Source organism: Amblyomma mixtum, chromosome 1 (assembly GCF_055824585.1).
Source record: "Amblyomma mixtum isolate Tamu chromosome 1, ASM5582458v1, whole genome shotgun sequence".
In the NCBI taxonomy this organism is placed as follows: domain Eukaryota; kingdom Metazoa; phylum Arthropoda; class Arachnida; order Ixodida; family Ixodidae; genus Amblyomma; species Amblyomma mixtum.
Window position 1 is genome coordinate 42,330,962 of NC_143012.1, and position 26,551 is coordinate 42,357,512.

At 45.5% G+C, this 26,551-nt stretch overlaps 3 protein-coding genes across 6 annotated transcripts in view; 2 read left to right on the plus strand and 1 right to left on the minus strand.

Moving 5' to 3' along the window:
- LOC149366131 (uncharacterized) overlaps positions 1-1,952 on the plus strand; it is a 56,318-nt gene extending 54,366 nt beyond the window's left edge. The window contains exon 22 of the mRNA XM_089548959.1: positions 1,834-1,952. Coding sequence (XP_089405085.1) covers positions 1,834-1,935 — 102 coding nt within the window. The 3' untranslated portion in view covers positions 1,936-1,952. The remainder of the gene's footprint in view (positions 1-1,833) is intronic.
- An 8,867-nt stretch (positions 1,953-10,819) lies between these two features.
- On the plus strand, positions 10,820-20,548 carry LOC149366132 (NADH-cytochrome b5 reductase-like). 4 transcript variants are annotated; one of them, XM_089549008.1, is made up of 7 exons: positions 10,820-11,100; positions 11,392-11,540; positions 11,713-11,800; positions 12,418-12,522; positions 15,230-15,433; positions 15,737-15,944; positions 20,094-20,548. In XM_089549008.1, exons 1-6 carry the CDS (start codon positions 10,882-10,884, stop codon positions 15,929-15,931), a joined length of 960 nt encoding a protein of 319 aa, XP_089405134.1. In that variant the 5' UTR covers positions 10,820-10,881; the 3' UTR covers positions 15,932-15,944; positions 20,094-20,548. The 4 variants fall into 4 exon arrangements, with proteins under 4 accessions (XP_089405134.1, XP_089405143.1, XP_089405125.1 ...); XM_089549017.1 differs by having other exon boundaries at positions 15,737-15,905; XM_089548999.1 differs by lacking the exon at positions 20,094-20,548 and having other exon boundaries at positions 15,737-16,009.
- Positions 18,735-25,829, minus strand: LOC149366133 (uncharacterized). Its single transcript, XM_089548972.1, has 5 exons — positions 24,754-25,829; positions 23,973-24,181; positions 21,430-21,602; positions 20,140-20,308; positions 18,735-19,234 (listed from the first exon to the last, which is right to left on the minus strand). The coding sequence occupies exons 1-5, from the start codon at positions 25,480-25,482 to the stop codon at positions 18,982-18,984; spliced, it is 1,533 nt and encodes a 510-aa protein (XP_089405098.1). The 5' UTR covers positions 25,483-25,829; the 3' UTR covers positions 18,735-18,981.
- Between the last annotated feature and the right edge of the window lie 722 nt (positions 25,830-26,551).

The following is a 26,551-nucleotide window of genomic DNA, read 5'->3' on the forward strand; positions in this document are numbered from 1 at the left end:
GACGTGCAGTAAAGTCCAAGACATACAGACTGTGGCAACCTAGGCTATCACAATGTGCGCATATGCCCAGTGCTAGTCACGTGAGTGGGTCACATTATGACGTGACCGTGCATTCATGGCCTTCACCTGATAGATGTTGATGGCCATCACTGAATACGCCAGGAATGGCTCTGTATAACAGCTTTCGCTGTAAAAGGGAAAGCTAGCTATGTTGGACTTGTTTGTGTAGTATATCTTTGCCTGGCAAAGGACCAGTCTGCAGCTAACAGGAGTTAGACAGGTTATAACTGAAGAGGGGGCCGAGTTTGACACTAGATGGAGAACAGGTGCTTCAAAATACTCTGATGGGCTGTGCTAGCTCTTCAAGGGGGCCCTTAGCTTGGGCACATTGTTGACTAGAAGTATTTGCCTGAGGTGGTTGTGAGTCACGTTCCGATGAGTGCCCAGTACTGAGCCTAGCCTGTTTCAAAGTTCCTCTAGCATGGTCTCAATAAAATATCCCTTTAATTTCACTGCTTATGGCATAGATGTGAGCACAGTTGTCTACAGTCCCACATTTCATGCTTGCGCCTTGTCACGTGACACTTTTCAACATACACACATGTGTGAATGCATTATCCTTGTTCACAAGATCATTCACAAGACCAGTTCTTCGGCACATGTCACTCTCCGTTCTAACCTGTTTAACATCTTACCATTTATGTTGTTTTTATACTGCTTGAAATGTTCGTTTTTTTACTTTTACAGTCGAATTATGGAATAATTTAGATGGCACTTTACGTCAACTGCCTGGTAAACAGTTCGTGCGAGAATTACCTAATCGTGTACTTTCTAAAATGTTATTGTTTTATGTGAACATTTTCCTGCTCACTCCAGTATTCATGTGACTTTCTATTCTGTTTTGTGCAAAAATATCTGTACCTTCTCCTGCAATGTCCTAGTGTGACGGGATAGCAGTATTTGTAAATAAGTAAATAGAAAATAAAGTGCTCAACTGGTGCTCCGTTAAAGGAAGGAAGCAGAATTTTAAAGCAGCAACTGAGTTTCACATACAATGCCCACACTCAAGTACAGCTGGATAGACAAATATAACAAACCATGCAGGCAAAATCACCCCTCCCCTAGCGAAGCAACTGCATTAATATTGCATTTCATTCTGTCTGCACAGCACTGCACAAGCTGTCTATGCAGGCGTGCTCTCCCCTGTAGTCGATTATTTCTTTTCACCACAACTTTATCGCCATTTATTTGGCAACTGTCAAACTTTGGACTGTTGCAACTACTTTTTATGATTTAAGCTTTTGCTGTTGTCAGCGTATATGGAGACCCTCGGACAAGGCAACAAGCGCATTCGTTTCTCTGCCGAGCTGTAATAGCTGGTCACTTCTTGTCATATCTACATTAAAATATATCTTTTTCGACGTGTATTCAGTAAAGTATGTGACGAAGAGCTGTGTCATTGAGCATCTTCCCCAGTATCCTACCATACGAGACATGCCAGTAAGGTGCGAAATCCAAAGCACAGTCATTCTGTTCACATGTGACACGTGCATGGGTGATGTTAACAATGTGCGTTGTGTTCACATGTGGCACGTGCGTGGGTGATGTTAACAATGTGTGTTGTGTTCACATGTGACACGTGTGTGGGTGATGTTAACAATGTGCGTTGTGTATGTTAACAAAATGTGCGTTGTGTTCACATGTGACACGTGCGTGGGTGATGTTAACAATGTGCGTTGTGTTCACATGTGACACATGCGTGGGTGATGTTAACAATGTGCGTTGTTTCCAAGTGTGAGAGACTTGAGAGGTTTCCCGAACTTGGTGTTGTAGGTGGACGACCTGGATGTCTCTAGTGCTGAAGTGAATTACGCCCTGGGAGCGCTCGTCAGCGCTGGTCCCAAAGTCAGGCTCACCCTTCTGCGTCAGCAGTGACAGTAGCACCAATACGTGTAAGTTCACACACACTCTTCAGAAAGCTCAGTCACATGATGAGAAAGCAGCACGGAGACGGGACGTGGGGGAAGGACCATTACAGCAGGAGGGCCCCATGTTTTGTCAGTCTGCCCGCACATCCCATCTCCCCACTGTTTTCTCAAAATTATTGCATTCGCCAGCTAGCCTAACTCTTAAGAGCTCACTTTGTTTTGAGGATGCACCACATTACGTGCAGCATATTCTGGCCAGGGCAGTTTAAAAACTCATATTGCCCATAAGTTTGTATCAAACGTGATTGCAAGGCAAGATTGAGGTTCGTCTGTATTCCGCTGTTGAGACTTGTTGAAAATCAGATGCACTTCATCGCTTTCATCGGTGATTCCACACTAAAATGTAGCTTTCTCCAATGACAGCCCCAAAGTAAAACAGACTTCCAAAGCAATAAGCACTCACATAGCTAAGGTTAACGGGTCTCTGCTGGATGAGCTGAACAAGCTATGAGAGGAATAGGAGCAGTGAAGAATCCAGGGCACATATTCTGGAAGTGTCCGCTTTGATCTCTGCCGTTTGGTCAGAGCCCGGAAAACATAGGTTGTGGTTGAATGACGATGGCTCAGCATAGCCAGGAAGAGTCATGGAATCGATTTTTACGAAGAACAAAAATTTCATGCAGTTGTCGTCAGGGCCCCTTAATTTCAGTGGCATGTTATCTACTTTGCAGCGATGTGTAAGACATTACTATTACACAGATCACCACATGGTATCGGTGCCGAGATGACACACGTGGAAAACACCACGCAGACCATGTTGGTTGTTGGCAGCTGGCACGGCATCTTAGCGCTCTGCCAAGATCGCCAAGCGCGGTATCCCCAAAGAAACTCTTGTCTAAAGATGAACACGACATTATGTTATTATAGTGCAGCATCTTGGTGCACTGCAAAGGTCTGCACTGTAGACAGCGCGGAACAGAGGAACACGGTAAGAAAAGCCAACACTTTAAAAAAAAAAGCAAATTCTCAACGACAGAACTGGGGGTGGGTTCATTACGCGATTGCGACTCCACGAACTCCAGTTTTAAGTGGACCCCCCAACTTTTGAAGGTAGTTTTTTTTGGAAAAAAACATTGTCTTATAATCGGCAGTATACAGTAAGCACTAGGCGGCATACCACACTCAAGCAAAGCGGGTGGATTAACTTGGCAGTTAAGTCAAGCAGCACAGGTGGATGCTCTCACTCTTGTCCTTTTTAGGACTGGCCTTTTCCAATATATTGTAAGCACAACATGCGACCTTCGTCTTCATCTGTACATATCCATCATCATCACTCATCTTCTTCTTCGAAGGGTTGGTCGCCATACTTGCGGGTGCCATTAAAGCTCGCTCCATCCTGCGCTCTGTCTTTCCAATGTTGGGCCAGTGAGGTTCCTAAAGCACTGTGCACGAGGATTGTTAGATTCCTTCTCCCTCAAGCCGCTGTCTTCGAGCCTAGTTCACTGCCGTACTGTTCAGTCATGACTTTGTTTTATGTCTGCACTGCCTGCATTTGCACTGACTTTGAAGTGCTTGCACTGCCTTTCAATGTGTTTTCACGCATCTTCTTTGCCCAGAAACGAATGCAATGGTCATCACTTCAACTTTCCACCTCGAAGCAGGACACGGGAACTGCAAGACAGTGCTAATACCCACGCTTGCAGGCCTGGAGGAGCAGCTCAAGAATGAACAAAACGTAATCCGCGACTTTCGTTTTCGGTCTCATCCTCTCTCATGAATGCCGCTTCCATTTTGGACTCATGTTCACTCACACACACATTTGTACAGCAGCTGGCATCCCTGCCCCACTGGGAGTTGTTGCACTGTTGTGAAGTAGCGTGCGGCGGGGGACGAAGCCACGTGTCATGGTGGAGGTGCTTTCGACATTTGTCCACGATGTACCTGACCAGTGTTCTTCGTACAGTTGGGAAAAATGCATTTAGCGCGGGACTGCTGCATTCCGGTACTGGGTCGTTGAAAGCGCCACATACTTGACATCAAGGAAACCCTCGAGTGGTTACGCGAGACGAAGGTAGTGATACCAGCCTAGTGAACCATGCAGCGGCTCTGAGCTCACTAAATTTGCTTGCACATGCGGCTTACTGTGAAGAACGTTGTACATGCAAGAAAGCTGCTCGACGACTGGTGTCACCTCCTTTGTCCTCTCTTAGAAAGCTGCTTCATGTTCTTTAGAAATGATGTTACCCTTAGCAGGCTTGTTTGTTATATCCTGTTCATAAAAATTTTAGTGCAGATTCTTCTGCAGGCAACCACGTTTTTTCAAAAACTTGCTCCGACGTCAAGAGAAGACAAAAGCGTCCGCATTGTTGATGCCATTAGGGCTAGCATTCAGTTCTAAAAGTGATTGTGCAAGGTTACTTGCTGAGGTTCAATCCTTTTCTGAGGACTATGTTCCAACACCGATCGACATTTCTGTGGGATGCTACGGCTGGTTAAGCGTGAAATGCAAGCGGCCCAGCTTAGTATAAGTCTGCAACTGTTGTGTACGCTTTCTTTTTTTAATTTATTTCCGTTCTTCCTCACGTTACGCACAAGATGAGAGCTGTTGCGTGCAAAGCTCTTCAGTTGTGCGCAGAAGCTCCACACTCAATGTTTGGGCAGATTTCTGCCATTGTGTTAGGCTTGCATCCTTTGACGGCATTAGCAGTAGGCGCTTTTGCGCTCGCTTCTCAATGCAAGCTGTACATAGAATGCGTTGCACATTCATATATCCTTGTTATTTGAGCAATTCCGAGTTATCTCATTTTTGCACCCATACATTGCGCTTTCCGCTGAACAGACACTTGGTTTAGAAACTGAGCAAAACATTTTTATTTCCAATATCTTATGCTCGACAAGTTGTAAAGATTACCTATCTTTTTGGGTAGGCATCATTTTATTTTTTACTGGAAACCATACTCAACCTTACTGATTTTTTTTCTTCTTTTGAATTTGTATTATTTATACTATTTATTTTCACCTCTGGAATACTCATGGCTGCAGTGAACAACACACACAAAGATCGAGCATTTACAGTCGCAATTTCACAAGAGCAGTCTGTCTCAGCGCCGAACGTGCTCAAGTCTGTACAGAATGACTCAATGGTTATCTGTCTGTTTCTTGTCTTTCTGCTTCTCTTTTGCGGCTTTCACATTTTGGTGGATAGCCAATAGAATCTTCGATAAACAGCACTGGTGCATCCCAGTGCACACCAGAGTGCAATTTTGTCTTCGATTAATTGCACCTGAGCTGCACTGGTGCATCCCAGTGCACACCAGAGTGCAATTTTGTCTTCGATTAATTGCACCTGAGCTGCACTGGTGCATCCCAGTGCACACCAGAGCGCAATTTTGTCTTCGATTAATTGCACCTGAGCTGCACTGGTGCATCCCAGTGCACACCAGAGCGCAATTTTGTCTTTGATTAATTGCACCTGAGCTGTACTGGTGCATCCCAGTGCACACCAGAGCACAATTTTTTCTTCGATTAATTGCACCTGAGCACATAGGGCTCCATTACTGTGGGCCGATGCGCACCGCACTGGTTTCGAGACAACTCCGGTGGAAATTTATCAAAGATGCCATAAGGCTCCTTTCTTTATCCAGTGCTGTCTATTTTCTAAGTTTTGATCAAGGTTTTATTGATGAAATGCACAAAATGAAATAGAAATGATCAGCGAGATTAAAGATCAGCTGAAATGAGCTGCAGTGTTTGTAAAATGCTGCTGAATGATGTTTGTGTCAGGTGGTTATTTGTAGAAAACCATTTGTTAGCATGTTCCGCATGTGTTACTAACTGTTGTGAACAGAAACATACTACTCAGTGCAAATGCCGTGTTCAGGCTTTCAATATATGTATATAAGTTGCTTGAAAACAGTTGCATTTTACAAATGCCTCTCCCAGCTTTTTGCCAAGGAAAGTTATAAGTGTGCATTTGCACACCTCTGGAACTTGTGTCGGACTTTCGTCCAACATAGACAGAGACTGCATGTTAGTGTTTTTCAACTTTCCTTTGAGACACAGCAGTGTTTACCCGTTGCACATACGGTGACCTCAAGGCTCAACTTCAACGAGAGAAACTACATAGCTCAGTGCGTGGTTGGCACTGTGTGCGTGCTAGCGTCAGCAAACATATCATGCAAAAAAAAAAAAAAGGCTTGTCATGCAAGTGTTTGTGATAACATAATACCACTGGAGGTATCTCCGCCTTGAATTTGCTCAGCTGTTGACGGGTGAGTGCAAGTCTGGATGAGAGGAACCAGAAGGAAATGCTTGTGTGACATTGCCTTATTTGTGGACAAAACTCGCTCGAGTGCGTGCAGACGTCTCGCTTTCGGTGTGCACCTGAAATTGTGGTGTCGCTTGAAGAGCTTAGTTGAAAGCACAGTGTTAAAGAGCTTAGCGATGTTATTAGACCTGCATTTATCGAGAGCACTCTTTGATAGAAAACGCAACTCTGAGCTGAGGCTGCGTGTGTTGGCGTTACGTTTTCCAGCGTTTCTAGTTTTCGCACCGCACGTAGCGGAACTCTGTGCGTTTGTACATCAACCTTCAACGATGAGCAGCACAGCCTGAAGATTCATGTTCATGCAGGCGCCAGTTTCGGTTAGAGCGAACAGAGTGCTGATTGATTGCCAAGAGGGATCCTTGGATCTAATAAAAGTGGGCATGTTGATGTGAACAACACGTTTGTACAGATTTCACTTCCTGTCACATGAAGTAGGAGCGTATTTTTAATAACTAGGTGTTTCTATAGTTGCAGCGAACAGTATGAGCACTTGTGTGTGCCTCGATCTACGTACACTACGCCTCGATCTACGTACACTACAATAAGCAGGGCCAAGTTCGTTGGTCAGGGCACTCTGGCTGGCTTGTGTGCCATTTTCTGTTATGCCAGCGCTGCAGCTGCGTTCAAGGCTGCCCCCAATTGAATTCAGGCTCTTGAAGTTCAAACACTGTGTTCATGTTCATAGCATGCGTATACACCTCGTTGAACAGCTTAGATAGACTGCACGCTATCGCAGCGTCACTGTCGCTCTCACTCTGAAGATATCCTGTATTGGAACCAGTTGTTTGTAATTATATGATGTTTGTACATAGTGCATGAGTGCACACATACGTTCACAAACTCAAGATTACGTTGATGCTCACTTTGTTGATGTTTTTCTTCTTTGTTGACTTTGTTCTTTTGTTATTTCTTGTCTGGTGTGTGATTAACGCTGGATCTTGTATATTTTGTCTTGGTTGCTCGAACCGCGCTGTGTACTCTCATGAATATGAGTTACAAGAGCAAATAAATTGGTGATTTGTGAGTCATTGCATGAGTGGCACTTTTTTTTTTTGCGGTGATAGCTCCGTTACAGCCAAGCAAACTTAGTGGATTGGGTGTGTGTTCATGTGACGCAGCCGGAACTTCGCAACACTCTTAGTAACTGTCTTACACTGTTCACAAAAAAATGCCCAAAATGGAGTAAATGGCTCATCGTCTGGTGCACACCCAAAAAGCGGGTTTTATTTACTCATGTATGGTGTATTTTATTTACTCCTTGACACAAGGGAGGTATTTGGGAGTACAAGGGAGTAAAATATTTGCTATACACAGAAATGGAACACAAACACAATGCCATGTATAGCCTCCCAATTCAGGCTCCTTCTCACGGCCAGCGGAAACATGCACAGAGCTTCACGGGCGGTCAGCAACCCAGCTTGGGCTACTGTGCTGCTCTCATGTGACCCTGCATCATGCCATCTGGAAGCCTGGCAGCGGCTTAGGCAACGGTGGCAGAAGTCTGCTTGTGCTTTGCGAGCTAGTTTGGTTGCTTATTATCGTAGATGAAGCGATGTAGCCTTACCACCAATAGTTCAGTGCTGAACAGGGGTTTCACAGCAGTTTTCTTGGTCGTGTACCACAAACCAAGAACAGAATTATTTGAAAACGAGAAGATCACCTGAGGTAATCTGGGATGACGGACATCATCATCATCTGCTGACTATGCCCACCGCAGGGCAAAGGCCCCTCTCATATCTCTCCAATTAACCCTGTCGTGTTCCGGCTGCCCCCCCCCCTGTTATCTTCTCATTCTCATCCACCCACCCAACTATCTGCTGCCCCCTGCTATGCTTGCCTTCTCTTGGAATTCAGGCCGTTACACTTAAGGACCATTGGTTATCTTGCTTTCACATTACATGCCCTGCCCAAGCCCATTTCTTCCTCTTGGTTTCAACTAGAATGTCCTAACTCACATTTGTTCTCTTACCTACTTTGCCCTCTTCCCGTCTCTTAGCATTGCATCATCATTTCCCTTTGCATAGCTCACTCTGTTGTCCTTGAGTCGAACCCTTTTCGTTAGCCTCCATGTTTCTGCCCCATAGGTGAGTACCAGTAAGATACAGCTGTTATATACTTTCCTCTTGAGGGATATTGGTAAACTGCCATTCATGATCTGAGAGAGCTTGCCATATGTGCTCCACCCCATTCTTATTCTTCTAGTTATTTCCCTCTCATGATCCGGATCTGCAGTCACTACCTGCCCGAAGTAGACTTATTCCCTGTTTCCAGCTCCTCTTTACCAATTGTAAACTTCTGTTCCCTTCCGAGACTGTTGAACATTACTTTGGTTTTCTGCATGTTAATTTTAGACCCACCATTCTGCTCTGCCTGTCTAATTTGCTGATTGTGTTTTTCATAAGCGAATTGCAGGTTACTGTGGTATTCTCCATTAACTCTTATCCCCAAGTGTACCCAATCCAGGCCTCTGAATACCTCCTGTAAATAGGCGACGAACAGCATTGGCAAGATTTTGTCTCCCTGCCTGACACCCTCCCTTACTGGAATTTTATTGCTGACTTTATAGAGGACTATGGTAGCTGTGCAGCCGTTAGATATCTTCCAGTATTTTTACGTGTGTCTTCTACACCCTGATTATGCTATGACTGCTGAGGTTTCAACTGTCAAATGCTTTCTCGTGATCTATGAAGACTGCAGGCGTTGGTTATATCCTATGCATTTCTCCATAACCTGATTGATAGTGTGAACATGGTCTATTGTCGAGTATCCTTTACGAAGCCTGTCTGATCATTTGGTTGATTGACCTGACTCTTTTAATGATAACCTTAGGCAATACCTTTTAGGCAATGGACAGTAAGCTGATCGATCATCCTTTAACAAATCTGCTTTTATACCTGATCCTCCCCAGCTGTTTTGCCCTTTGAATTGATTCTGGGGCTTTTTTCCTCTTTCGTTACTGGTGGGATGTCTCATTGCTGTGCTTTACTGCCTCTCTCATTTGGTTTGCTTTTATAGGGTTTAACATCTCAAAGCAACTAAGGCTATGGGGGACACTGTAGTGAAGGGCTCGGGATAGTTTCAATCACTTGGAGTTCTTTACCGTGCACTGGCATCGCACAGTACACTGGCCTGTGTCTCATTGAAGTCCTGACGACATTGGCTACTGTATAGATCTATGTAGAACTCTTTGGCTATTTTAACTATTTTATCCACACTGCTAATGACATTGCCCTCTTTGTCTCAATCTGATTTTTGCCCATCACTGTCATGCCGTTTAGATCAAGAAACCCGTTTAGAAATGGGAGTTACATGGAAAAATATCCTCCTTTAGGCTTTGCTAATATATAAACGGAGTAAAACAGCACATTGACCTCATTGTTGCTTCGTATTGATGGAGTAAATATTACCACACATGGAGTTTAAAGGGCGACGTCAACCATTTAAGCTCCTTTTTTGGTTTGTTCTTGTTTACAGTGCGGGTCTTCGTTTCTGTCGTTCTACTGCGACAGCCGTTATGGACACGGGGAATACAGAAGAAAAATGGCGCAGAACGCGTGCAGAAGGAGCTGAAGTAAACGTGTCACGTGCTGATCTTTCAACGCGTACGCCAATTTCACCTTATCTGCCTGCCAGTGCCGAAACCCAGGCGATGCGTGCTTGACATGCGTTGGCCGTGATGCTTGCGGAGAAGAGGCGGGTCACCGCACGTTTCGATCAGCCTGCATGCAACCGCCCTGTTGCGTTCGCGCGCCGTAAAATGCTTCTCTCGGCCAAGCCGGTAAATAGTTCGAGCTCAAATTTTGCAGAAATGGCATTTATTTGGTCGATTTGTTTGAGGTATTTGCTGATTCGATCAGAAGACGGATATTCGCATCGTCTGCGGTGAGGGCAAAGTAAAACAACTTGTTTTTACATGCCGGTGTAGGCTGAATGTTGTGCATGTGCGCTGACGCCGGCTTAATCTGCGTTTGAATGAGTATAGCGCGTCAGTGATACATTTGGTTTTTTCCGCACTGCGAAGTGCTGGAACCTGGTAAGTAGACGATAGTCGTATTTTCCTCAAAGCGTGTAAAGGCTGCTAGGCACACGACCACTGATCTCACACGACCCATACACGCTTCCGCCCGCACTGCACTTCTCAGCACATCGCAGAAGCCCTGTCCTATTTTGATTATTTTGGTTGAATACGCCGCAAAGCAGACCACGTACGTCGCGTTGGTCTCGCGACGATACAACACAAACAGCGGTGCCGTAGCACAAATAAAGTAGTAGAATAAACGATACAGACACAGCGACTGCGATGAACATGGCGATGAACCATGCGGGCAGGGCGAGAAAGTACGAACCGAAAGTAGCAATAGCAGACACTTTTCCCATAAGCATCTCATCACTGTTTTCATCCATAGTTAATCAAAATTATAAAAAATTGAAGGTTTTATTTATTGAGCTGCTAAGAACTTTTAAAAAATAAGAAGAAAATGGCGTGGCACGTTAGTAGCTAATTGCTCAGCTCGTTAGTGGCGCCACCACCCTCAGCTAATCTGGGCTGGCCGCGCGACATGTCATGGCTGAAGAGCTCGGCGTATCGTCTGCTCGCATTCCCTGTCGACCTATCATTTTGACCGCATGACTGACAAGAAAGGATTATCGACCAGCGACAGTGCCTTACAGCCGGAGAAAATATCGATGGAACTTCTTTCGAGGAAGCCGCGGAAGCCAACGGCTGATGAATGCTGTGGAAATGGCTGCACTCTGTGCGTCAACGACATTTACGAGCAGGAACTGACGATATGGGAACTGGAGTGCATGCGAGAGCTACAGTACGGCCCTAACTACCGTGAATCGGTTCGTTCCGAAAAACAAGTTATGTTCCTTTTTCTGGCAGTGCCGATTTTCACCGTGCATTCTTTTGGCTTGTTCATAACTGTACTATCACTTCGGTGAAGCACTGCGGTGAAGTAAGCGCATGTGTTATTTTAGTTGGGGTTGGAGTACAAGGTGCTTGTTACCGAGATTACAGTGTGTTCATGTGCCAGCTTTCAATTACAGCGTAGTTTGCTTATGACCATTATTTTGAGTTTAGTGCTGTAATATTTCAGAGTAAAAAAATTCTTAATCTTGATTTCACACCGCCAGCAACAAGGACCCGTCATAAGCCCGGACTGCTACAAGTCATTCACACTTCAGGCCATTAAAAACATGACAGGGTGCTGTTCAAGATACGTCTTTGCAGTCGATGACGTGGGATGCCTCGGCTTCACTGTTGGCCAGCATCTCATAATGAGGTATGTTGCCCAATTCTGAACAGAGATGACAGCAGCTGTACTCCTATATTGCCATGACATGCTTGCATCTTTTGTTGGAATTAAGATATTCCAGCAAACTTTACCTGCTGTTGACCAGCTTATACAACATACATGTACTTCACTTACTGTGGTTTCTTGCTCACATTTACAGGGCTTCTGTGGACGGTGAAATGGTTACCCGTCAGTACACTCCGATTTCCTCTCCAAGCGACATTGGCTTCTTTGAAGTCATGATCAAGGTGTGATACCAGTGAAAAATCAAAAGGCACACTGGTTTATAGTAAGCATATCATCGTCAGTTCCATTTGTAGTTTTCTTCACAGTAAGCTTACAATAAGCTTTAAAAAAAAATGTGCACCTCTTGGAGCGTAAATGCAGTTCAGAATTTCACCCCCATCAACCTTTCCAGCCTTTTCAACAATTCTGCACCAAAAGCAGTACGCTGCAGTCTTCCAACATGGTTGCTCCGTCTGAACCAGTGTTAATTCCACAAACAATGACCAACTAATGGCAATTTCTTCTAGTTTACTATCGGTTTCTTCGTAATTTCAGTTTAAGTACATATTCTGTTTACGACTGAATTCTTTGTATCAGTTTAAGTACATACTCCACCAGGTATGCTTAAGTATATATGTGGCTGAGTTGTTGTTGCCACTTTTCAAATGCCTTGAGACCGTTGGTGTAGCGCAGGTGAGAATTCGGAGGGAAATACTGACCTGCAGTTGTAATGTCTTTTGTCTGCATTTTGAGGACACATCCAGGCCTGAAGAATATGTTTCGATTTGAGATGAAAAACTATTGCTCATAAAACTATTCACTCTTCTTCAAGTCAAATATGTGGCTCTGTCTCGCACAGGTTTATCCTGAAGGAAGAATGTCGAAATACATCAGGACACTCGAGGAAGGAAGCTCTGTGGAATGGAGGGGGCCATTTGGAGGGCTGGACTACAAGCCAAACATGGTAGTGAAATTGACCACGAACACTGGCGTTGTGTGCTAATGCCGCGCACACTATGTTGAGATCTCGAACGCGACTATTAGAATGCTCGTTCATTGCCTGCAAACAAATACATGGCAATGATGATGGCCATCGGCCCACTGAGATCAAGTATATGCACATACTAGGAGCATTTTAAAAAATAGCGGTGTAATGGGAACGACCGGCAGCCATTCACGCGGTGGGACGAAGAGGAGAACGAAGTGCTGTGCTGGTTTCGGTGTGACTCCTGGGTGTGTGCCCGCTGTGACGCGTCTTTGATCAACGGCCTCCGACCTGCGCTTCGAAGACGCACCTGTACACTTGGTGGAGGTGCTTCGATCCCCGTCCCGGTGCTCAACCTGGAACTTAGGAGCGGAACGCTACTTGCACCATCAACAATGCCAAACACTTCGACATAGTCGTCGCCGGCCACCCCTGCCACCGTCCTCTGTTCCGGGGTCCAACGACAGCACGACCCTTCCCCATTTAGCGGTACGGACGACCAGGACATCGACGACTGGTTGGCGTCTCTTACGAGCGCGTCAGCACTTACAATCGGTGGGACGATTCCATCAAGCTGAGCAACGTGCTCTTCTATCTCACAGACGTTGCCAACTTATGGTTTCGTAACCATGAAGCCGACCTTCCCACCTGGTCATCATTCAAGACAAGCTTGGCTGACGTTTTCGGCCGCCCCGCCGTGCGGAAACTCCGCGCCGAGCAACGTCTCGGATCCGTGCTTGAGCACAGCTATCGACCGAAACATTCACCAGCTACATTGAGGACGTGAACGGCTGCCGGTCGTTTCCATTACAGCGGAAGTTCTTAGTTGGACCCAAGTAGAATCGTTTAACTTGCATTGGCCAAAACATGCGATAGAAAAGGCAGGTTGTGCACATATCGCAAGTGGCAAGAGATTTAAGATGCGTTTATGGACACTTGCCCTGGCTTCTTATGATGTACAGTACATGCGCTCATTTAGTCCCATAAAACTTATTTTATGAATCAGCACTTTATGTATGCAAACTCAGAATGCCATTTCATACTGTATCAAATAAAAATGCCATAGCTTAGCATGGTTCTGGGTGCTGATGCTATATTGTGCTCGTTTAAAGGGACACTGAGGAGAGCACTATTAATATATTTTTTATACCAAAATCCGATAGTTCGGCATGTCATGGCTTTGTTGCCACTTGGCCGGCAGCGAAAAATGCATTTATTTCTAAGAAATTTGGATTCGAAGTTGAAAAGGTTTTTCCCGCCGCTGTGATTCAAACTTGGGATTCGGCTATGACGACAGAGGACTAAGTGACGTGAAACATGACGTGACATGACGTGATGCAGACTCCGTGATTTCTGGCGGCCAGCAGTGCGGCCTAGCAGCAGCCGAAAAGAAAGCTACCGCCGGCCGCACGTTGAAGGCATCTATCGGCTATTGCGGCCGTCGCTACAGTCGCTTCGCTTACGTTTGCACCGGCGTTTTGCGAGCGTTACGAGGATCTCGTTCTCGAAGTCGTCAACGAAGTTCTCGCAAATAGACACCTTTAGCATACCGTGTACCTTGATACCGCTAGCGGAATACCGGGAGCCCGCCTAACGCCGGCGAGCAGGCGCTGATTGGTCCCGATGCTTCAGGCGAGCGCGTAGCTGCCCGGCACGTGGCGCCATCTGGCGACGTCAAGGAGATTTGCGCATGCATTGGCTGCGCCTCAGTGATTTGTGCTTCTCGTGTCCTAGCGTTGCTAGAACCATTGGTTCTAGCAACACTGTTTTGTTATATGACGTCATGACGCTTGTACTTGCGAGTTTGGCCTGTGGCGGCGATACCTGTATTTTGGTTCTTGCTCTTTTCTACGTTACAAGAGCTTTGTTGTCAGTATGAGTGGCGTTTTTGTAATCAGGAGCTGGTATTCTGTCGATACAAGCCAACTTCAATTTCTCCTCAGTGTCCCTTTAAAGTACTTCTTGGGGCTTCCCTTTGCACACCTATGTCTTTTATGTGAAAAGTATTTTTGTTTTACACCTCACTGTTTTTTTTTTATGATATGCTGAGCTGTAACCAGGCGCTATATTCTTAGCAGTGACGAGGTTCTTAGGGCAGATGTATGGCCTGTCTAAAGTTGTAGTCTGTAAAGTAGTAAAAAAATTAGTCAATTTTCGTAGTAAGGCCAAATTTGAATTAGGTGCATCACCGCTGTGTGGCCATTGTTTTGCTCTGTTTATTGTCACCTGCTTCAAAGCAAGCTTCAGACAAACAAACAAGCAATGGCTAAATGTGGGGAATGGCCACTATAAGTGCTTACGCACGAACAGCTTTTCATACGGTGTCATATCAGTCGGGTTAGTGACAGAATATCAGCAAACAGCATTTGACCAAAGGATAATTTTAAAACTAAGGAGGTCCGACTTCTTTTCTCCATCCCACCCCTTGTCTTGCATCACAGTTGTAAAGAATAACATGTTTTAATTTCCACATATCTGAGTGAAGCGCACTTAGCGTTTCATCTTGCAAAATGTGATAAACATTACGCACACACATTATATAGTGTTAACTGCCTGCTACTTCATGCTTTTACTGTTTGCCGATTTACTGCTTGCATTTACCATTTTTGCTCTAACATCTTACAAAGCTGTCTACATTTCCCATTTGTGCTCACTGTATGTGGTAGTGAAAAATTATTAATTTCAGCATAAGCACTTGCTACTGCTAGCTGCTGGAACTGGGATCGCGCCGATGATTCAAGTGTTGCACCACATCACAAGCATGGCCGACGATTACACCATGGTTCGCCTGCTCTTCGGGGTAGCCTGTTACAAAGAGATCTACCTCAAAAAAGAGCTGGATGAGCTGAAACACTTCTGGAATGTCAGCATTCTCTACTGCCTCAGCAAGGTAGCCTGTACTTTTCAATGCTATCAGCAAATGCTATAGGCCTGCCTGTTGGATGTAGTACGATGTATTATAACGGTGAAATATGCCTACAAAACCAACTTGGGCAGTAAACACAATGCAGAATGGTTTCGTTTGGCCTTTCACACATTCCCTGTAGCAAGATGTAACTGGATAAAAAGCACTACAAAGATGAAGAATTTCTTCATTCTCTGTGCCCAACAGTCACGAAAACACAGAGGCTACTAACTTTCCTTGCTGACTTTGGTGTCTTGACACAAAGCGCTGTGCATCGCGTCCATGCAGGAAACGAACGTGGAGGATCTGAAGTACGGCGATGAAGTACACTATGGAGCAATAGACGAGGAGCTCCTCGAAGCGGAATTCTCGAAATGTCACACGCCTCCCCATGTGCTCATATGTGGACCAAATTCATTCAACAATCGATTCGTCGATCATCTCAAGAGAAAGGCTGGTGCAGTGACGTGGCATGTTTTCTAAATGCTAGAAACTTGTTAGTACTACCTGGTTTTACAATTTATTTTTTAATAACACAAAATACACATTTTGCCTATGAAATATTGCGCTGCAGTGGCTCAGTGGTTGCTGATCCCAAGATCGCATATCGGCTGCCCTGGCCACGTTTCAGTGGAGGTCAAATGCGAAGATGCCGGTGTTCTGTGTGATGTCAGCGGACGTGAAAGGTTCCCCAGGTGTTCGAAATTAATCTGGAGCCCTCCACTGCAGCTCCATGAGCCTCCTTTGGGATGTTAAACCAGACATACACCACTACCACCACTGGTGTGTTCTGTGGTTGGGTGCATTAGAACCTTAAAAGGTACCAGCACGTGATAAAGTGTCAAGCCTTATTTCGTAATGGTCACTTCACTTGCAGTTCATGTACAACCTTCCAATTAGACACAAAAGGTGGCAGGTCATCTGCCACCACTTCAACTATCATGCTCAACATAACAATGATAACAATGGCTGCACAACATAACTTTGATAACAATGACTGCACCGAAAATAGGAAATTTTTCACATGTAACTCACAGACATTGAGAAAAAGTAATACGAATAATTTGCCAATGCAATGAATGTCGTGACCATCTTAGTCCTCTACAAACTGTCAACAAAATAAACACAGCATGAGGCAGGGCTCTGACAGCTCTGGCATGCCACCTGGTGGCAACAAAATGACTTTTTGCATGATTTGTTGTTGATGGCATTGCCAACAAAGCCATGCGTTAAAGTTCTTCGCTTCCCATTTTTTTGTCGGCATTGGCATGACTGCACTCAGAACAGCTTAGCGGACCCAATTCAGTTCTGTACATGGGTGTACACTTTATTGTAAACTGCCATGTAGTCCATGGTACAACTCACCAACAATAGCTCAGCAAATCTGCTCAAAAACCAATAAATTACTCCAAAAAATAACAGTCTGCTGTGCAAGACAAAATCAGCGGCAAGTGTACCTTTTAATGGTGTGATGTGCGTGATTGCTTTGGCGTGCGCACCGCACGATATATTATAACCAACATGTAATTCAATTCGATTCAAGCAATTCATTTGGACTGGCACACAATTATTTAAACTCAACATATGTAATTGCCTGCACTGAAATCAATCACACCAATGCACAATAACTGCTGTATGTTTCCATAGACAAATGCGTGCCAGTGCAGTCATCGAAGGCACATCTTAAAGGGCAACACTTTTTGAAAATTCCACGATATTTAAGGATTCAAATCTATACATGCTGTAGGTGAACTATGCCAAGTTTTTTTTGCGCTAGCGTTTAAAATGGTGACATAATCAAGGATTAAAATTCGAGCTTCTCCTCACAGCATTGGAGGAGTGCGGAGAAGCTCGGTGTGATGTCACGGATGTTAAGATCTTTATTTCCGCCGCCGTTAACCACACCCTGCCACGCGTCGTTGGATACTGACAGACGTTTGGCGGGCTTTGCTTTTGGTGGCGTCAGTTTTCTTCCTTCAAAGCAAGCGTTTATGTGTTGGAAATGTACTGGCAGCACAGATTACGTTATAATGCGTCCCCTTTGGTACTGTGAGCTTGAGAGTAGCTTGAAGGCCGTAACGATTTTAATCGGCGATTAAGTCACCATTTCAAATGCTAGCTGAAAAGGACTTCGCATCCTTTGCCTGAAAGTTTCACACTTTCAACCCCTTTAAGGGGGCAAGAGGGTCTCAGAAATAAATTTTTATGAATGAAGTCGCCACTACGAAATCTTCAGGGAACATGCATTTTTGCGTGCTAATTCCAAATATGTAATTTAATTTTATGTACAAGTCCTTGCGCACTATGCAATATGTTAGGTAACTTTTGCCGAGAGTTTGAAACAAATCCTTAATTGTTAGATTGCACGCCATTGGTTTCTCTTGACATCGAGCTATGCAATAAGGGTAAAATTATCATCCTACCTGCTATAGAAGGCGAGTTATAGGATTTTGAAATCATCAGTTTCTTCCCGTTTGTGAAATGGCAAATTCTAAACCCTGTAACTCAACTTCTATGATAGGTAGGATAATAATTTTGCCCTTATTGCATAGTTCGATGTCAAAGCAAGCCAATGGCGTGCATCCTAGAAAGTTTCCTGCAGCAAAATTTATTGAACACTCTCGGCAAAAAGTTGTATAACATAACACAAGTGCAGAGGGACTTGTTTTAAATGGAATTAAATTGCATGTTTGGACTCAGCACGCAAAAATACATGTTTCTTGGTGATTCCATTATTGTGACTTCATTAACAAAATTTTTTTTTCTAAGACCAAGACCAGCTTCCCCCCTAAAGGTGCAGTGAAGAGGAATCTGAACTCGTCTTTTTGCCGCGGGAACTCGATCTACACGTTCCGAGCATTCTTAGAAACTTCGATTTATTGCCCTGTGTGGCCGATTTCCTTAATTAAATCAAATTAACGTCCGGCTCCCGTCTTTTCTTTTAATTCTCCCCCGTACGGTGGGCGGAGTCTACCAACGCGTGGAGTGCCTTCCACCCAGTCCCGTGGCAGCTTGCTGCTCTGCCATCGCCGGAGTAATACGTAGTAGTCCGTAGAAGCAAATAGTCCACGCGTATTTTTATTTCTGCGGGCTTATTTTGCGGCTATATTATCTGCGAATGAAACTATTTATTCACGGAAACCTAAAAAACAAAATAAAGCGAAAGCAAAGCCTCCACAGAGCTGGCTGAAAGGCACTCTACGCATTGGTCACTCCGCCCACCGTACGAGGGAGAATTAAAAAAAGAGAGGCGGGAGACGGACGTTAATTCGATTTAATTAGGGGAAATCGGCCACACAGGGCCATAAATCCGTGTTTCTAAGAATGCTCAGAACGTGTAGGTCGAGTTCCCGCGGCAAAAAGACGAGTTCAGGTTGCTCTTCAGTGCACCTTTAAGCATGTGGAGTTCCAATATCTCTGTGCATTTTCCCTTTAGTTGAAGACACTTGCTAAAGCGGGGCTCTTCGGAACCTGCCAGCATTCAATTTCACACTCTGTGGTGAAATGCCTCTGTGATGCCAGTCGAACACAGCTCACAAGTCCCTAAGCTTGCATGTCGATTTGACGTGGCGCTGAAGGTTGTCCACCCTGCAGAAGGAAGCCCCGCAGTGCTCGCACTTGTGCTGCCTGTCTCCGCCGTGGGTGAGCGAGTGGCGCCGGAGGTCTTTGGCCGACACGAACGCTTTGGTGCAGAGCTCGCAGATGTGCTCTTTGGGAACGTCACCGTGGCAAGTGCGCCAGTGGGATTTCATGGCCTTCTGTGTCTTGAAGACCTTTGGACAGTCACTGGGGGGGAGGAAGGGAAAGACGCGGGGCTCGTCAGCTTGCCTGTGTCTGCACGAAGCACACAGCTACCAACTACAGATGGTTCACCACCACATTTTGCTGCAACTATATATATATAGATCTCAGTGAATGACATCATTGACTTCAGCTTAGATTTTCCAATTGGTCACCCGATTGGAACCAACTGGCGCTTTCAGCTGGAAGATCAGCTTCGAATTGGTTTTCTGGGTATCAACTGGGAGCTCCAATTGGTTTCAGATGGTTCCAGTTGGTTCAACCTACTGGGTGTGCTGGAACCAATTGGAACCTCACGATCCAGTTGGGTAATCCATTTAGAAATGCAGAACCAATTGGAATGCCCAACTGGAACTTGGGAAAATACCCAGTTGGATTCATGAGCCCAACTGGCTGACCAGTACAGTCCAAATGGTATGGCCAATTGGACCCACTGGTTTTTTTTTTACTGAGAGTAGAAGAGTGCTTTGACCACTGAGCCACCGCGGCGGGGAGCACAAGGGTCTCCCTAACAATTTCTGGCTTGGGATCCCACAGTGCACAGCTTACCATCAGCTCACTTCTAACATAGTACCGATACGGCTTTGCCAGCGTTTAAACACAAAACTGCTGTAAACTTTCAATATAAAACCAATGCTCGGGCAACACAGTTCATGGCATGAACCTGAGAGAGGCAGAAGCTAGATGCCCAATACATCATTCTCTAACAATCTATTTCACGACTGCATTTTGCAGTGTTTACAAGAATACTTCATTCATCTGAATCCTTCGGTGCAGCTACAGATGTCATGCTATCACTAAGACAGACATCCTGTCATATGCTTTCCCTTTTTTTTTTCCTCAGGTGGCATGCACGTCTCCTCAGCTTGATCATAAACAGCCGCACTTGCCTGCATTTGAATGGTTGTGGACCAGGTGCGTGTGCCTGCTTGACATGAGCAGCGAGGTAACGCTTGACGACAAAGGTCTGGCCACAGAAGCTGCACTGGAACTTCTTTTCACTGCAGTGCACCGCCTGACTGTGCTCTTTGAGGGCATGCTTGCGCTTGAATGATATGCCTGCAGATTGGAGGACAAAGAAAAAAATGCAAGGAAAGGAAGAATACACTGAGAACATGGGTTTGATGGGATGGTGTGATGACACACGTCATCACACCATGAGACAACATGATGCGTTTCATGGACCATGGTCTTTTAAAGACAATTTTACAAGCATAATGCACTTGAAGCTCCAAATATTTTGCATATAATCCACTTCTCTGTATACCATTAAGTGCAAAGGCAGACCTTAATCATAAGTGTTTCGCCGCCGTGGTGGCGCAGCGGTTATGGTGCTCGGCTGCTGACCCAAAAGACGCGGGTTCGATCCCGGCCGCGGCGGCTAGAATTTCTTTGGAGGAGAAATTCTAGAGGCCCGTGTACTGTGCGATGTCAGTGCACGTTAATGAACCTCAGGTGGTCGAAATTTCCGGAGCCCTCCACTACGGCGTCTCTCATAGCCTTAGTCGCTTTGGGACGTTAAACCCCATAAACTAAACCAAACCATAAGTGTTTCCTTTTAAAGTTCTTCTCTTGGTTTCTTTATCATGATTCATTATTATGAATGACTCACTTTATGCTCTGGAACCAAAGTGTCTATGTTAGTGAGGCACGACTGTACATTTTTTATTTTAACTCAGCAGAATTCAGTCAACAATGAATAAGTCAAATCACTGTTCTCTGACACAAAAAGCACTTGGTGTTTTTCTAGTGACAACCTGCACTGCCATCTGGCATTCATCTGATGCAGCATTAGATGCATGGAAAAGCCCTAGCTTTACTTTAATTATGGCGTTTGAACAGCTTCGTTAACTGTAGGAAAGCCTGTTGAAAGAAATACCCTGATTAGGGCTCGATTAAAAAAAAAAGATGTGGATACAAAAATACACACACATGTGCGACTCGAAATATGTCGAGAGGCTCTCAACACATTCCACCTAATAGCCACATTCAACATTAGAGGACACAGTAGAAATAAAAATGGAGTTCATCCCACAAAACAGCCTAAATAAGCTAGGAAAGCTGTTATGAAAATAAGAAATAAAGCATGCATTTAGCAGGGTAGTAGTATGTATTTAGTCACTCAAAGATAGCCCTGTACAACCCCCTAGCCTCACTCCAAGATGTGACACTGCACGTACCACAGATGTCGCACGGGAACTGCCTCAGGTCACTGTGGGTGATCAAGTGTGCCTTGAGGGCACACAGGTTGGGGTATTTCCGGCCGCACTTGTCGCATTTGGCCACCGTCGTGCTCGCTTCTCCGTTCTCAGCCGCATGAAGAGCGATGTGTGCTTTCAGGCTTTGTTTCCACCTGCAATTGAGCATGTGTCGGTGAGGCAACACAATCTGACATATTCACTCAGTGCTCACATGACTCTGTTGTCCATAGCGCAGCAAGAACTCGGGGGACAAACACAAGCACTTGTGTTTGTCCCCCATAATGCACATCCACTAGCCCAAACCATCACCTTGTTAAAGGCGCAGTGAAGAGGAATCTGAACTCGTTTTTTTGCCGTGGGAACTCAATATACACGTTCCGAGCATTCTTAGAAACTTCAATTTATTGCCCTGTGTGCCCGATTTCCCTAATTAAATCGGATTAACGTCTGGCTCCCGCCTTTTTTTTTTTTTTTAATTCTCCGCGTATGGTGGACGGAGTCGACCAACGCGTGGAGTGGCTTTCAGCCAGCTTCGTGGAGGCTTACCGCTCTGCCATCGGCGGAGTAATACGTAGTAATCCGTAGTAGCAAATAGTCCGCGCGTATTTTTATTTCTGCGGGCTTATTTTGCGGCTATATTATCTGCGAATGAAACTATTTATTCACGGAAACCTAAAAAACAAAATAAAGCGAAAGCAAAGCCTCCACGGAGCTGGCTGAAAGGCACATCACACGTTGGTCCACTCCGCCCACCGTACGTGGAGAATTTTTTTTAAAAAGGCGGGAGCTGGACGTTAATCCGATTTAATTAGGGAAATCGCCCACACAGGGCAATAAGTCGAAGTTTCTAAGAATGTTCGGAACGTGTAGATCGAGTTCCCGCAGCAAAAAGACGAGTTCAGATTCCTATTCACTGCACCTTTAAGTCACATGACCCGAGACGCACCTTTCGCTCTCAATCAAAGGGTCACCGAGGACAAATTAAAGTTGACTGTATCAAACGATTACGCCATTCTAATGGCATTCTAGTCAAACTGAACACTTTTTTTTTTTTTTTCAATCATTCCCAACCCTTTTGCAAGTTGGAATCACCTTCACCGGCGTGTGGTAGACATAACTGACACGTGGTTTTAAATCTTCTGTACCTAATCTCTTTTAAAATTTGCATCAGTTTTCTTTGCATTTGTTTTAATGCTCGGTGTTTGGTCATACCATGCACAATTTTTTTTTGTGTGCGCGTATAGAGGTTTACTTGTTTTGAAGCAGAATCAGTCGGAAGGAAAAAGACAGTGTCCTGCCCACTTTGCCCATCTGCCTTCTTCCATCAACAATGGTACAAGCTTACGAACTGGCCCATCTCCACAACAACTTAGGTCCAGGTGTACCATCTAGCTAGCCAGCGGTAATATGACGTGGTATGAACTGCACTCAGGGACAAAGGATGAGACAAAAGAAAGGACAACAGCAGGGCAACAGCACTACGCAGTGGTGGTGTGCCTTCTTTTAAGGCGAAAGCCTTTAATGCCTCATACTGTCGTGACCAAGACGTGTTAGCTAATGTGTCCGCATTTCGGATGCATGCCTTATATGGGCATATGCCAATCAATAGCCAGTCAATACTTAATCGGGTGCAATCGAAAGTCATCAGAACATGATATAAAGGTATTTTATGATTACATCATTGCACTTAATGACTAATTGGTAATTAGTAATAGTTAAGAAGTGGCATGTGGGACTGTGCACTGCGCCTGCACCTTAACTAACACTAATTAATAAGTGTACTATTTACGGTGACGTCAACTATCACTAACCATACAGTAACTAGTATCACGAAATATGCAAGTAATGCTTAACTATCATTAACCATCATTAATAGCTAGACCTTGCTAGATGTTTCATAGACATTGTGTCGAACATTCTAGGGAGTTCCATCACTTGACAGGTGAGTGACAGGACATGATGCATGGCATTAGAACAATAGTAAAGACGAATTAGCCTAATTAACCTTTCTAGTCAGACCACATAAATAATTAAAACCAAGTAGGAAATTGGGCGAGTTGGGGAATGGAACCAGGGTCTCTGGAGTGTGAGACAGCAGGCTAACCACTCCGCCATGCCAGCTCGATAGTTTGGAATGAACAAAGGCACGTCTAGCTAATATGGCATCTTCGTCTAGCTTATATGGCATCTTTGTTCATTCCCATCTTCCTCCCTTCCCTTACAGGGGAGGTTCAGGTATCCACCCAGATATGTGAGAGAGATACATTTCCTTTCCTCAAAAACCAACAGGCGTAGGGCCGAATAGGCTATGGGGTTCTGTGGACTCCCTAGCAGCAATGCAAGATGCTGTTGCGGGCGAAGCTTAACATCTTAACCACACATCAGCGACACAAGCAGCAACACTGCGCTTAAGGCTTTCGCCTCACCGCACTTTAGGGCAACGAAGTGCCCCCTGAATTTTTTTTCTCTTTTTCCGTGCCCAAGTCAATAACGACCACGTAATGCGAAGCAGATATGCATACCTAAACTGGCGGTCGCAGATATCACAAGTGTAAACACGTTCGCCACCGGTCTCGCCACCATGCTTGGCCACCATGTGGTGGCGCAGATGTTCCGGGCCGGAGCACTCCTTTTGGCAGAGGGAGCAACGGTACTGGTCCCCGCTTTCCTTGTGGTGCATGCACATGTGGATTTCGAGACCAAGCGCCGTGCTGAACAGGCAACCGCATACCTGCCACAACGGCAAGAAACTGTGTCAGCACCTTCCAGGGGTCAGTCTCGGCAGGCATTGAAGAAATAAGGTGGCCGTGTGCCAGAGCAAACGAATTACGAACTCGGTTCGATAATGCACACTCTCAATGCATGCGAAACGCCCGCCAAGACTATGTGACCTTTAATGGGCGCTTTTCTCTGAGGTTATAGTTTTGGAAAAACAAATTACTTGACTGCTACAAGTGGCATAACACTGCGACAGTGCAAAAATTTGACTGCTGTACTGCGATTATGCGTTCCTTCGCTTGCTGGAAGACACATTAATTGAAGTGATAGACCCAGACGTGAATAGCTTAGAAATGGGTTAGTTTAGGAAAAGTATGGCGAGCAGCATTTTCTTATAAGTTTACATACGAGAAATTTTCTTGTGCCATTCGTGTTCAAAGCATCGCTAACAAAAAGCATCTATGACGTGAATGCGACAGCTGTAAACAAAGATCGATTAGAAATAGTTCCGTATCGACGCAATCGATAACGCGCAGTCGATAAGTTTTTTTTGACGACTGGGACCGGAACAAGCGACGCACTAACCTGGCACAAATGCTTGTAGCGAGTGTGCACCCTCGCATGTCTCTTCAAGCTGACCGAGCTCCGAAAAGCACGCGTGCATCTCGAACACTCGTACTTCTGTTCCTTGTGCGTCTCCATGTGTCTGCTCATCATGGCTCCTTCGAGGAACGACTTGCCGCACACGGCACACGGAACCCGACTCAGCATGAAGTGCTGAGAGCGATGTTGATACAGATAAGACTTCTTATCAAATCCCTTGCCGCACTCAAGGCAGTAGAGTCTGTTCCCGTCGCCGCTACCCGCCTCCTCGATGGTTTCCAACACCCGCGGGTGGCAATCGCGGAGGTGTTCCGTGTAATCCGAGTAGGTGTCGTATTGGGTCTCGCACGCGAGGCAGTGCGTCTTTAGATTCGGGTGGGCCGAGCCTAGGTGGTCCAGGTGGGTGCTCTTGTCGTCTGCATCGGCAAAGCATAGCACGCAGGTGAACACGCAAGCAGACGACGCGCACTGTCGGGATCTGCGGGATGACTCGTCGCCGTGGACAGAGCTCCCGTCAGTGCCCGAGTTGTCGGGATCGTCGCAGCTGCCATCGTCGGAGTCCTCTTCGTCGTCACTGCCGTCGAACGGAGAGTTTACCATAGCGCCGTAGTCCTTGCGAGGCTGACGCCTCGTTCGCATACCTACGGAGGTAAGTGGAGTCGAAGGCGGCTGGGGAGGATCGAGTTTGTCGTTGAGGCCTGTCTCGGACATCTCGGGTAGTTTTGACGAGCGTAGATGCCGAGGTGCACACCTTATTTAAAGCCTGTCAAATTATGATGAATGTCACGTCGCCAAAGCGCTAACAAAGCAACCACCGAAACCGACTCGACAGCTGTAGCACCTGGTTGCGTTCCGAACGTTTGCGGCTTCGCTGTCGGCTCTGGCAACTTTTAGAATCATCGCCATGCTGCCTCAGCGAACAAAATATCATGCCTGTGCATTGTGAACTCCACGGGTGCACCTTTGCTATCAAACTCTAGTCGCTACTCATACATTATGTACTTTAGGAGCGCGGAAATGCAAGCTACAAGAGCGGCGCCATTTTTGCAAAGCAGCATGGGAAACTAATTTATCAGATGCGCGTTTTAATTTTCTTTAATGCGAATTATGTTAAATGCCCTAATCCGGCTCACCTCTAACTACTGTACTCTTTTTTTTTTAGCTGTTTATGCTCCTCTTTATGGTTCTCACACCAGTCTTCGTCACCAAGGCGGGAGTTTTAAAAAGGCATGAGCCGCATTAGGGTGTCAGTCAATGCGGCCCGATCAGGGAATTATAATAGTGGCATTTATTCTACGTTCAGTCGTCACTCGCAGAGTCTTACGTCTCCGAGCTGGTGTACTACTATTATAGACATAGAGCAGCTCTTCCAGTTCAGGAAATTGCACACCTTGCTACGGAAAGCGCGCTTTTTGCACTTTTTGTTCCTCAATGCATCCTTTTGATTGCACCATCCTCGGACGCACTTCTCGGCCACATCGAATTTCCTTCCCGCCGCACGCTTGCAGTGTTCGAGAGCAAAATCCGAGCCATATAGCTATTAAGTGCTTGCCCATATCGTGCAAAAATTGCAACGCTCGGCGGCAGCGCCCGAAAGCCACAACAACGGTGAACTAACACGCTGCTTAACTCCCGTGCCAACAAAAAACTGGAGCTGGCGATATTGATGCCCTTACACGGGTGCGGCCCTTACACAGGTGCGGCCCTTACACGCGTTTATACGGCAGTTTCACCTCATCCCTCATCACCGTTAAGTCGCAATCGTCGCAGATTTTATCCT

Coding starts and splice junctions, on each gene's coding strand:
- LOC149366132 (XM_089549008.1), top strand. CDS start 10,882: ATGACTGACAAGAAAGGATTATCGACCAGCGACAGTGCCTTACAGCCG. Junction 11,101..11,391: donor GCCCTAACTACCGTGAATCG/GTTCGTTCCGAA, acceptor TCACACCGCCAG/CAACAAGGACCCGTCATAAG. Junction 11,541..11,712: donor GGCCAGCATCTCATAATGAG/GTATGTTGCCCA, acceptor TCACATTTACAG/GGCTTCTGTGGACGGTGAAA.
- LOC149366133 (XM_089548972.1), bottom strand. CDS start 25,482: ATGTCCGAGACAGGCCTCAACGACAAACTCGATCCTCCCCAGCCGCCT. Junction 20,309..21,429: donor GTTCCCGTGCGACATCTGTG/GTACGTGCAGTG, acceptor TCCAATCTGCAG/GCATATCATTCAAGCGCAAG. Junction 19,235..20,139: donor CCACAACCATTCAAATGCAG/GCAAGTGCGGCT, acceptor CCTCCCCCCCAG/TGACTGTCCAAAGGTCTTCA.